The sequence below is a fragment of the Rhincodon typus genome, chromosome 1 (genome assembly GCF_021869965.1).
Source record: "Rhincodon typus isolate 14 chromosome 1, sRhiTyp1.1, whole genome shotgun sequence".
NCBI classification, from domain to species: Eukaryota; Metazoa; Chordata; class Chondrichthyes; order Orectolobiformes; family Rhincodontidae; genus Rhincodon; species Rhincodon typus.
Window position 1 is genome coordinate 86,167,391 of NC_063332.1, and position 13,448 is coordinate 86,180,838.

General features: G+C 44.7%; 1 protein-coding gene across 4 annotated transcripts in view; it reads right to left on the reverse strand.

Annotated features, from left to right (window-relative positions):
* tbc1d1 (TBC1 (tre-2/USP6, BUB2, cdc16) domain family, member 1) overlaps window positions 1-13,448 on the reverse strand; it is a 247,611-nt gene that overhangs the window by 10,092 nt on the left and 224,071 nt on the right. For all 4 annotated transcript variants that reach the window (XM_048600721.1, XM_048600741.1, XM_020532585.2 and 1 more), the window contains exons 15-17: window positions 4,700-4,944; window positions 3,848-4,007; window positions 3,322-3,491 (exon numbers count right to left, since the gene is read on the reverse strand). In XM_048600721.1, the coding sequence (XP_048456678.1) occupies window positions 3,322-3,491; window positions 3,848-4,007; window positions 4,700-4,944 (575 nt within the window). The remainder of the gene's footprint in view (window positions 1-3,321; window positions 3,492-3,847; window positions 4,008-4,699; window positions 4,945-13,448) is intronic.

Consider the following 13,448-nt stretch of genomic DNA (forward strand, 5'->3'; position numbering starts at 1 on the left):
CAGATGGCGGAAGTGTCGGAGGATGATGCGTTGGATCTGGAGGTTGGTGGGGTGGTACGTGAGGGCGAGGGGGATTCTTTTTTGGCTCTGATTGCGTGGACGGGGTGTGAGGGATGAGTTGCGGGAGATGTGGGAGACACGGTTGATGGCGTTCTCGACCACTGAGGGGGGGGAAGTTACGGTCCTTGAAAAACGAGGACAACTAAGCTTCACAAGCTTCAAAATCTCCCCTCCCCCTACCGCATCCCAAAACCAGTCCAGCTCGTCCCTGCCTCCCTAACCTGTTCTTCCTCCCACCTATCCCCTCCTCCCACCTCAAGCCGCACCGCCATCTGCTACCGACTAACCTCATCCCGCCCCCTTGACCTGTCCGTCCTCCTTGGACTGACCTATCCCCTCCCTAACTCCCCCACCTGCACTCACCTTTACTGGCCCCATCCCCGCCTCTTCGACCTGTTTGTTTCCTCTCCACCTATCCTCTCTTCTATCCATCTTCTATCCGCCTCCCACTCTCTCCATATTTATTTCAGAACCCCCTTCCCCTCCTCCTTTTCTGATGAAGGGTCTAGGCCCGAAACGTCAGCCTTTCTGCTCCTATGATGCTGCTTGGCCTGTTGTGTTCATCTCTTTTCCTCTCCTTGTATGTTGACCTTTACCTTCAAACTAAACCAGGAAGGTACAGAAGAACATGTTGTGTTTCTCCCCCCTTCCCCGTGGCAAAGCAGTCAGCCACCACTTACTGCTTCTACATAGCAGTATGGTTATATTCAACAACTAGCCACATCACAGAACTAACATAGTTCAGATCAGTCTATTGCTGCATGCTATATAAGCTTGTGCACTTAACCCAAAACAAGAATGATTTAAAAATTAAAAGGCGTCAGACTTTGCTGCACTGTTTCAACAGGATACGCCAGGAGCCAGGGAGGAGGGAGTTGTAATCCAAAGTCTTTTCTTGGATTCTTTCCAAACCACTATGGAATAAATGTGGATTAAGTTGTAACGTGTTCCTGCTAATATAATGTTTACATCGGTTTGGACCATACAGCTTCAAGAAAAATCAAGGCAACTATCCAGGGCAGTACTACACTGATAAAGATATTCAATGAGATGAAATATTTAAACCCAGATTCTGCCTGCCCTCTCAGATGGACGTAAAAGATCCTATGTCACTATTTAGAGAAAGAGTAGGGGAGTTCTCCCCGCTGTCCTGACCAGTATTTATCTTTCAAGCAACTTCATAAAAAGACATTACCAGGTTCCCTTGTCAGATTTTTATCTGGGGGAGCATGCTGAGCTTAACTTGGCTCCAGTGCTTCCTACATTACAGTACTGATTACATATCAAAAATTATATCAAGCTTTGTTTTAACCGGCACCTCATCAAGCAGCACGCTTGATAAACTGGCAGAAGTTATACACTTCAAATACCACGACGCACTGCAACGCCGAGTATTTATGCTGCAAGTGAAGTTGAACAGTGATATGTATACCCCCCTGCATTACGTTTCTATTATCAAAACATCAACACACCACCTAAAATCAAAGATTTTTTGAGGGATGTTGATGTCTCTCATTCAGGGTTCACTGCGTTTACGCATACCTCTTGATTATTCGGAGTATTTGGTCAACAGGCATACTCCTGGTCCCATTGGTGCCAGTCAATAAAAGGTTTGCACTTTGTCAGCTGTAAAGCATTTTGAGATATCCACTGGTCAAAGGCACTATATTAAAGCAAGGCTACTTGGCCCCCACAAAGAATTGTGGAGCAGCCTGCAGCCAGTTACTGATTTCAGTCTGGCCTGGTTCTCCAGCAGAAGCTGAGAACCCATCTCTGGTATGTGAACAGTCCTTGGGTCAGAGATGTACCTCTGTAGCACATGGATGTTTAACTCCACCACAGATGCCCCTCCCCTATTTCGTTCCTCAGTCAGATAGCAGAGACCAAATATTCCTGTCATCAGCAAAAACGAGAGACAATCAGAAAAAAAATTACTTTATGTGGGAAATTTATTCTTGTGGCCTTATTACTGCTATCAATAGAGTTGTACAGCACGGAAACAGACCCTTCAATCCAACTAGTCCATGCTGAACATAATCCCAAACTAAACTAGTCCCACTTACCTGCTCCTGGCCCATATGCCTCTAAATCTTTCCTATTCATGTACCTATCCTAATGTCTTTTAAACGTTGTAGTTGTACCCTCATCCACCACTTCCTCAGGAAGTTCATTCCACACGCGAACCGACCTCTGCGTAAAAAATTTGCCTCTCATGACTTTTTAAAATCTCTCTCCTCTTACCTTAAAAATGTGCTCCCTAGTCTCGAAATCCCCCATCCTAGCAAAAGATGACTCCACTATCTCTATCTATAGCCCTCAATATTTTATTAACTTCTATCAGGTTGCCTCTCGACCTCCTACGTTCAGTGAGAAAAGTCCCACAATATCCAGCCTTTCTTTATGACTTAAACCTTCCACACCTGGCAACATCCTGGTAAATCTCTTCTGAGCCCTCTCCAGCTTGATAATATCCTTCATATAACTGGGTGACCAGAATTGGACACAGTATTCCAGAATAGGCCTCACCAATGTCCTGTACAACCTGGCAGGTGCTAGTCTAATATTTGGTTTGGGGGCAGGATTTTCTCAGTGGGCTTTGAAAATCCCATCATCAGGTTCAAATGAGAGTCAACAGCCCATTCTATGAAGGAAACGATAAGCTGGCTGTGAACTTCCCTCAACTGGCCAATTAATGGCCAGACTGCACAGGTTAACTCAATTCTGTTCAACTTGTGAAGCTGGAGGGCCAACAGGAGGCCAATACGTGTGGTCATCAAACAGCTCCTCATACTTACACATCACCATTCATTTAATCACCAGCAAGAGGAGTCATACCAGACTCAAAATGTTAACTTTACTCTCTCTCCGCAAATATTACCAAATGTGCCGAGTTTCTCCAGCATTTTCTGCGTCTGCTTCTTTTAAACATCCCCAATGGACGTCTCTCCTTGGTTGTTGACCATGGTATCCCACAGATTGTTCCGGAGTCTCAAGTTCAAGATCAATCTTGAAACATTGTCAACCTGATGCTAACACTAATGGGAATCAGTATTTTAACCCTGAGGGAGAACACCCTGAGAGTCTACAAGTTTCACAGCATAGAACACAGTCATTCTGTGAAGAAATTCTCTGTTAGCTGAAACTGCAGCTAACTGCTTCTCTTAATTATATCCTGCCCAACTCTCTGAGCAAAAAAGTGTGAGAAGATCTAGAAGTACAAAACAATATATTTTTGAATCAACCAAGTAATTAAGTTAATACCTGATTAATCGTTTTTTCCATCTGCACGAGTCCAAGGTTGGGCAGAGTGCACTTTATAAAGTCAACTATTGATTCCAGACTTTCGTGTTGTAGAATCAGTGGCTTGTGGCTTCCCAGCAAACTTAGGGCTACCTTAAAGATGACCTCTGACCCTTGAAGGAAAATCATATCTACAAAACAAGCATGAAAATGTATTTAATGAAGTCATTAGGAATGCAAACTGCTGCATCATTTTGTGACAACTTGTGACTTGAAACAACTCAGAGTAAAAATAAAGAATTAAAAAGGGTGTTATAAATTTTTTATTCTAAAATAAGGATAATGAACAACAGTTCAGATGAAATAATTTCAACCAACTTATTGCTCATAACTGATAACTTCATACCAGCACCATTGCACTATTTGGCAGAATTTAATTCGTGCTGTGATCTTTTTCTCTTGTTAAACCACTGAATTCCGAAAACAGCCGTATCTTTTCTCTTTCACTGCAGTTAAGTTGTAATTCAAAATAAACAGCGACATTTACCAAAGACTCTGGCCACAAAACCCAAAGGAAACTGAGAGGCAAATACGGTGAGAAACCATGGGGCAGCATAAAGACTGGGACTAATTTCATTCTCTTCAAAGTGGCTGTACAGATCGCGGTGATAGTCATGGAGGAGTCGTGAAAGTTGGTACATCTGTATCTGCAAACCCAAATAAGATAATTTTAATAACGCACATCAAATTAACTCCAAGTAGATTGTAATTGTATATGGAAGGTAGTGAAATTAAAGGCCTTGAAAACCCATTATAGTTCAAGCAGTCTCCTGCTCCTCTTTTGTCACTAGCTGAGCTCTGAGGGAAAAATCTATAAGTAGCAGACCCTTCTGGAGAATGCTGGATCCACAGAATTTCAGAGCCAAATTTCCGTCAGGTACCAACTATAAACCTCAGTGAAGGCCCAATCTGCCCTCTTCCCAATTTAATCAAAGCTGATCATTAGTGCCATCACCAAACCCCTTGTCCCTCCACCACTTACACACTTTGAGGGAACAGTGATTATTCTCAAAGGTTCGTGAAAGTGATATAGCCTTCCAGTTATGTGCCCACTTCTATCTAAATTGTTTGTATCTCTCTCTGATACCCCTAATCAAAGTTATAAATATTATTCCCTACAACTGTTGAACGTTATATATCTTTACCCTGCTTTATCTTTCCCAATTATGAGAATTTGATGATGCAACTAACGTTAGAATGTAAAATGGTCAATTTTAACCAATCTATTAAAATTAAGAAAATAACAGCTATTTTTATCCACAGTCACTTTTAGTCACTTAATAATTAAAACCTTAATTCAGATCAGGATTTAAGAACAAGCATAATGTAACTACTGTACCTGTAGAATAATCATGTCCGGTCGATATTGCTTCCTCAAGCCCATGTCGTACATGAGAAACTTCAGCATATGAAAAGCATCGTCTTCACTCATGTGTAGCAGCAAGATTCCTGCTACAAAACTAAGGCCCTGGCAATAGCCCACCTCCGGATCCAGCAGAGAGTAGGCTTTCAAGAGATTATATAAAGAGAGTTGGCCAGCACCCAATGGAGCAGCAAAATAGGGGTGTGTCGGAAATGTACGACCTGCAAGACAAGACAGTTTAACATGGGAAGGTAGGAATATTTTAAAACCCCACCACCCTGTTGTCACTACACCAAGAAATGACATTCCTTCCCGAAAAAAAAAAGCCATACAACTTTTTTGTTTAATTACACAGCTGGAAAAAGTGAAACAGATTCAATAAAAGCATAATTTACGCAAATATTCCATTGCTGCTTCACTACACAAACTGTTAGACTAACAGAACAATGAATAATTTAGCTAATTGATTCATGTTCAACATTCGTCATATATAAAATGGACCATGGCAGATGAGGCAGACCCTAAAATTTAGTGAAAATGCTCACTTATTTCCATCAGGAACTTAGGATTGAATTTCTGAAAACATTAGGGAGGCAACTTAGACAAATGTAGACTCACTCTTAGGTAAAAAGTATTTAAGGAACAATTGTCCTCTCAAAGCATATTAGCAATTGGTACTTCCATTACAATAGCACTGTTGTCAATCTGTAATAGATAATATCTATGACAGGCCAGCTCAAATAAATGGCCTTTACAGCTGTCCCCAAAGTAAAGTCTGTGCTACTGTCTAAAATATAGTCCATTACGATGCTCCCAAAAGTATAAGCCCATTTAATAGCATCCAAACAGGGGTGGCACTATTGCTCAAAGGGGTAGCATGGTAGTTCTGTGGTTAGCACTGCTCCTTCACAGTGCCAGGGATCTGGGTTCGATTCCATAGGTCTGTGTGCTTATACATTCTCCCCACGTCTGTATGGGTTTCATCCGGGTGCTCCGGTTTCCTCCCACAGTCCAAAGATGCGCAGGTTAGGTAGATTGGCCATGCTAAATTGTCATAGTGTCCAGGGACATGCAGGCTAGGTGGATGAGCCATGGGGAATGCAGGGTATGAGAGATAGGGTAGGAAATGAGTCTGACTGGGATGCTCTTTGGTTGGTTCGTGTAGACCCGATGGGCCGAATGACCTGTTTCCACACTAGGGATTCAATGAAACCACAAGAAATGCCTTGCTTAGCACAGGTCATCTGTTTTGCTCCTTTTCTTAAGGCCTGTTTTATGTTGAGGCAGTTCAGCAATTCAGTGCACTTGCATCATAACCCAAATATGGAAACATGGTGCTACCTGCCACATATCTAGCACTTATGTTGTTATTAGTAAGCCATGTATCGTTTTACACTTCAACAGACCGGTGATGTGGGTCGGGTATATAGGAGCAGTATTAACAAATCAAACACTTACGTTTTATCCCCCTTTCTTAACCTCACAAAGTGGAATGTAAATAATGCAAGACAACAAGGTGCAGGGCTGGATGAACACAGCAGGCCAAGCAGCATCATAGGAGCAGAGAGGCTGACGTTTCGGGCCTAGACCCTCAGAAAATAATGCATCAGGGTCGACCACCTAGCCTTATGCTGATAAGCTGTGAAGCCAGCACTTGTACCAGCCTGGGACTATAGAAGCAATCTCTAACAGGCAGAAAGTCTGGAACTTAGTGGTAGTGCAAAAGCACAGAGCAGAAAACAAAGGGGTAATGTCAGTCTGGTTTTGCTCCCCAGCCAATTTCTCAGACATTCAGTTTATACTGTAAACAAGGTCTCATTTTGGATTCACACCTTAGTTGGCAACACAAGAAAATATGTGAATACAAAAGTTAATAATATGCCCAAATGCTTAAAGGAAGATCCTAGTGAGACAGAAAGGGAGGTTGGGGACCAGGTCATTTCTATAAATAATTTCTTAAAAAGGAACACCAAACAGAATTACACGCCCTTCATTTGTTTATTCCCAACATGGAAATCATTTACATTGCAGATGGAAGTAAGAAACTTGATTTGAAGTGACGTTCGACAACAAAAAAACAAAAATTTCATAATTCCATCTCAGAAGATCAATCTGTAGTGATTCAACTGGAGACAAAAGAAATGCGTACAATCAAAGTAGTCGATGATTACTTTGTAAGAATGAACTAAAGAGTAGATACTGTTAGTTGATGAGAGGGGGGTTAGGTCAACATTGGAATGAAAGAGAAAGAAATTAGAATAAATAACAGGATCCTTGTGAACTTGAGGTAATGGAGAAACTCAACAGATGAAACATTAGCCAAGATTCAGTAGCTGAAAAGTGATTAGATGACGATAAGCATAGCTTTTCCTCCAAGATTATTGCATTATTTTTACCCTTCAGAACCTACAATATTGTATTACTTTAGCTAAAATTAAAATATATTGCATATGTAGATCACTTTACACAATCACAGGACATATCAAAGCTAATTAAGTACTTTGGAGCCTAGTTACCACTGAAATGTAGGACTAGCTGAGTGACAATTTCCCCCATCGTCTACACAAGTCTGTTGAATCCGGTTTGCAGTCACCCACCCACCCACCCATCCATACATTTTCCTCTCCCCTCCCTTGTCAGCCTTCTGCAGGGACCATTTCCCCTGGTACACCCTGGTCTACTCTTCCTCCACTCCCAACACCCACCCATCACAGCATCAAAGCACGATTACCTGCAACCGGAGGAGGTGTAATCCCTGCCCCTTTACATCCTTCTTCCTCAATATCCAAGGCCCCAAACACACCTCCCAGGTTTACCAGCACCTCCCATAATCTAGTCTACTGCATTTGCTGCTCACAATTGATCTCCTCTACATTGGGGAAACAAAGCATAGACTAGGTGACTGCTTTGCAGAACATCTACATTCAGTACACAAAAAAGACCCTGAGCTTCCAGTTCCCTGCCACGTCAAGACTTCCTGTTCCCTGGCCAACATCTCGGTCTCAGGCTTGCTGTAGTGCTCCAAAGCTCAGCGCAAGCTGGAAGAACAGCATCTCATTTTCGGCTTGGGGACCCCACAGCTTTGCGGACTCAATATTGAGTTCAATAACTTTAGGACTTGACTTCTCCCATGTCCTTATCCATATCCCCACACATCAGAGACAACAAGGTGCAGAGCTGGATGAACACAGCAGGCCAAGCAGCATCATAGGAGCAGAAAGGCTGACGTTTCGGGCCTAGACCCTTCTTCAGAAATGGGGGAGGGGAGGGGAGGGGAAGGGGGTTCTGAAATAAATAGGGAGAGAGAGGGGGAGGCGGATAGAAGATGGATAGAGAAGAAGATAGGTGGAAAGGAGACAGACAGGTCAAAGAGGCCGGGATGGAGCCAGTAAAGGTGAGTGGAGGTGGGGAGGTAGGGAGGAGATAGGTCAGTCCAGGGAGGACGGACAGGTCAAGGGGGTGGGATGAGGTTAGTAGGTAGGAGATGGGGGTGGGGCTTGAGGTGGGAGGAGGGGATAGGTGGGAGGAAGAAAAGGTTAGGGAGGCAGGGACGAGCTGGGCCGGTTTTGAGATTTTGAAGCTTGTGAAATCCACATTGATACCATTGGGCTGCAGGGTTCCCAAGCGGAATATGAGTTGCTGTTCCTGCAACCTTCGGGTAGCATCTTTGCAGGAGGCTCAGGATGGACATGTCGTCTGAGGAATGGGAGGGGGGAGTTGAACTGGTCATGTTTGGACATTGAGCAGTTTTTCCACCGCCTCCACCTCCGCGCTTACTACTTCAACCATGAGCCTAACCCTCCCTCTACTGACCCCTTCTCCCGCCTCCAACACACCCCCTCCTCCTGGAGACCACCCCAAGGCCTCCTACCCTCCCTCGACCTCTTCATCTCTAACTACCGTTGTGACATCAATCGCCTCAACCTCTCCACCCTTCTCACCCACTCCAACCTCTCCCCCGCAGAATGTGCAGCCCTCCGCTCCCTCTGCTCCAATCCCAACCTCACCATAAAACCCGCGGACAAGGGAGGCGCAGTTGTAGAATGGCGCACTGACCTCTACATTGCCGAGGCCAGATGCCAACTCTCCAACACCTCCTCCTACCGCCCCCTTGATCATGACCCCACCCCCAACCACCAAACCATCATCTCCCAAACCATCCACAACCTCATCACCTCAGGTGACCTCCCACCCACAGCCTCCAACCTCATCGTTCCCCAACCCTGTACCGCCCGCTTCTATCTCCTTCCCAAAATCCTCAAACCTGACTGCTCTGGTTAACCCATTGTCTCCGCCTGCTCCTGCCCCACCGAACCTATCTCCACCTATCTGGACTCCATTTTCTCCCCCTTGGTCCAGGAACTCCCTACCTACGTCCGTGACACCACCCACGCCCTCCACCTCCTCCAAAACTTCCAATTCTCCGGTCCCCAACACCTCATCTTTACCATGGACGTCCAGTCCCTATACACTTGCATTCCCCATTCAGATGGCCTAAAGGCCCTCCGCTTCTTGATGTCCCGCAGGCCCGACCAGTCCCCCTCCACTGACACCCTCATCCGCTTAGCCGAACTCGTCCTCATCCTCAACAACTTCTCTTTCAATTCCTCCCACTTCCTACAGACAAAGGGGGTGGCCATGGGTACCCGCATGGGCCCAAGCTATGCCTTTCTCTTTGTAGGTTACGTGGAACAATCTCTCTTCCATAGCTACACTGGCCCTAAACCCCACCTCTTCCTCCGCTACATTGATGACTGTATCGGCGCCGCCTCGTGCTCCCACAAGGAGCTCGAACAGTTCATCCACTTCACCAGCACCTTCCACCCCAACCTTAAGTTCACCTGGACCATCTCTAATACCTCTTTCTCCTTCCTGGACCTCTCTGTCTCCATCTACAGCAACCACCTAGAAACCGATATCCATTTCAAGCCCACCGACTCCCACAGCTACCTAGAATACACCTTCTCCCACCCACCTTCCTGCAAAAACGCCATCCCCTATTCCCAATTCCTTCGCCTCCGCTGCATCTGCTCCCAGGATGAGGCATTCCACTCCTGTACATCTCAGATGTCCTCGTTTTTCAAGGACCGCAACATCCCCCCACTCAGTGGTTGAGAACGCCCTCGACCGTGTCTCCCGCATTTCCCACAACTCATCCCTCACACCGCCTTTCCGCAATAACAACCAAAACAGAATCCCCCTCGTCCTCACGTACCACCCCACCAACCTCCAGATCCAACGCATCATCCTCTGACACTTCCGCCATCTGCAATCCGACTCCACCACCAAGGACATTTTTCCCTCCCCACCCTTATCTGCTTTCCGGAGGGACCACTCTCTCCGTGACTCCCTTGTCCGCTCCACATCCCCTCTAGCCCCACCACACTCGGCACTTTTCCCTGCAACTGCAGGACGTGCTATACCTGCCCCTACATCTCACCCCTCACCCCCATCCCAGGCCCCAAGAAGACTTTCCACATCAAGCAGATGTTCACCTGCACATCTGCTAATGTGGTATACTGCATCCGACGTTCCCGTTGTGGCCTCCTCTACATCGGGGAAACCAAGCAGAGGCTTGGGGACCGCTTTGCGGAACACCTACGCCCGGTTCGCACTAAACAACTGCACCTCCCAGTCGCGAACCATTTCAACTCCCCCTCCCATTCCTCAGACGACATGTCCATCCTGGGCCTCCTGCAGTGCCACAACGATGCTACCCGAACAGCAACTCATATTCCGCATTGCAACCCTGCAGCCCAATGGTATCAATGTGGATTTCACAAGCTTCAAAATCTCCCCTCCCCCTACCGCATCCCAAAACCAGCCCAGCTCACCCCCCCCTCCCTAACCTGTCCTTCCTCCCACCTATCCCCTCTTCCCACCTCAAGCCCCACCCCCATCTCCTACCTACTAACCTCATCCTGCCGCCTTGACCTGTCCCTCCTCCCTGGACTGACCTATCTCCTCCCTACCTCCCCACCTACACTCACCCTATTTATTTCAGAATCCCCTTCCCCTCCCCCATTTCTGGAGGGTCTAGGCCCGAAACGTCAGCCTTCATGCTCCTCTGATGCTGCTTGGCCTGCTGTGTTCATCCAGCTCTACACCTTGTTATCCCAGATTCTCCAGCATCTGCAGTTCCTACTATCTCTTTTCCTAGCTACTATCAGTTCTGAGGAAGGGTCACTCAACCCTAACTCAACTTAACTCTGATTTCTCTCCACAGATGCTGCCAGACCTGCTGAGCTTTTCCAGCAATTTTACTTTTTGTTGCCACCCAGAATATGCTGACCAAAGACATCAGTTTACTGCGTGATGGCGACTGTAGCTCCTCCTTCTTCTGCATCCTCTTTGCTATTTTTAGTACTGTTGACCACTCATTTCTTTCACTGCCTTTCCTCCATGGTTCATTTTATAATGGTGCTTCCAGATGAGATATTGAACCAAGCTCCTGTCTGCCCTCTCAAGTGAACATAAAAAAATCCCATGCCGTCATTTGCAAGAAGTAGCTCTTTTCAACTTCCCCCGTTGGCCACAATAAATGATTTTTATTCTTGTAAGCACAAGATTATACACTTGTCCTCCTTGATAGCTCTGTGATATTCAAAATTCCTACAACCTTATATTGATCTGCAACCTGCAATCCAACAATTCTGCACTCTTGTGCATACCCTTTGTCCCCAAAGTCATAGGAACATAGGAACTGGAGTAGGCCATTTAACCCCTAGAGCCTGTTTCAACACTCAACAAGATCATGGCTGATTTATGACCTAAGCCCAAACACCTGTCTTATGTCCACATCCCTTAACCACCTCTGCTTGACAAAAATTAATCTCACAGATTTTAAAATCAACAACTGATCTAACATCCACTGTCGTCTGTGGAAGATAGTACCGATCCTCTAGCACCCTTTGTGTGCAGAAGTGCTTCCTAACATCTCTCCTAAATGGTCTGACCTTAATTCTCAGACTATGACCACTAGCTTTAGAATCTCCAATCAGTGGAAATACTTAATCTTTATCTGCCCCATCATTTCCTGTTAAAAACTTGAAATTTTTGATCAGATCACCCCTTAACCTTTTACATTCAAGAGAAGACAGGCCTAATCTGTAATCTGTCCTCATAACTTAACACCTGAAGTCCAGTATCATTATTGTAAACCTACAGTGTACTCCCTCCAAAGCCAACATATCCTTCCTAAAGTCTGGTGCCCAAATCTGTTCACAGTCCTCCAACTGGGGGCCTAACCAGGGTTTTGTCTGGCTGCAGCATAACTTCTAGATCCTTGTCCTCCAGATATAAAGACCAGCATTCCATTAGCTTTCTTGAATATTTTCTCCCGTTTGTGACATTTTAAAGATCTATACACCTGAACCCCCAAATCTCTTTCGACATCCAGAAAATATCCTGATCTATCCTTTCTCAGTCCAAAATGAACTTGCTTACATTGGATATATCTGCTGTACACCTGCCAAGGTTTTTCCCATTTGCTATCACCTACACTGTCTACGCTGCCATTTTATGTCATCAGCAAATTTGAGTATATGACTTTCTACGTCATTAACCAAGTTATTAATAAATAATTAATATTTGAGGTCCTAACATAAATCCTTTGGGACACCCCTAATTAAATCCTGCCAATTTGAGGACCTACCCAATATCCTTACTTTCTGTCGCCTGCCACTCAAACAATTTCCCAGCCACATCAGTAATCATCTCTCTACTTCCATTCCTTAACCTCTCCATCTGCTCTCCTAGGGGAACTTAATGGGCCATTTTTGGCAAGTGGATTTCTTGTTTCCTCCTGCAATGGGCTTAGGGTTAGGATTAGAGCTCAAAAATTTCAAATGGTCCCTGCAGCATCAGGATCCTGAAACAACCTCCTGGACCTCGATTTTTAAATTGTACCTGTTATCCAGTCCCTGACCTATCAGCTTTTCATCAATAAAAGGATTGTCTTCCCACTCCTGCCAATGCTGTCACAGGCAGATACATCTATGGCAGTTCGTCAGTTATATACATGTTATATATGCTGTTTTAACGTTAAGCAGTGTGCTTTAATTTTAATAACATTTTATTTTAACTGGCTGATGGGAAGCCCCATTTTTAAATACATGCAAAATGGGACAACAAGAACATGCTTTAACTACACTTGCTTTGGGAAAGGAGAAAAAAAGTCAGCCTGTTAAATTTAGGTTTATTTTGTTAGTTTATGGCTTTAATATAGTGCCTTTGTACAAGTCATTTTTCACGACCCTCTTTGCAATTTGTTTTCGTGGTTAAGGTGGAGTTCACACTAGTATAAATAACAAATTATTCTGTGTGCGAACGCACCCTTCTCAAAACACATCTAGAACATTTGCCTTTCATACACTGGACCTCTGCTCCATGTTGTTTCATGCTTATTAATTGCACCTGTTTATATATGTCTCAAACGTTCATGTTTGTTAATCTTTAATAACACACCAATAGCTTCACTCCCAAGGACGTCTTCAGGATAAACATCATGGCAAGTTTATGGTTTTTGCCAAGCTTGTGCTAAAGTACGATGCAATTTTCATCTTAAAGCTGCTGGTGAAATGTATTGAAACTGGGTGGGTCCAACTTTGTCAATAAATGTGTTTTATGGTAATGAGTTCAGTGATATACTGGTTAAAAAATAAAGTTCACTGAAATATAGACTGTGTTCAATTTGGATCAATATTTTCCCCAATCATCTCCTTTA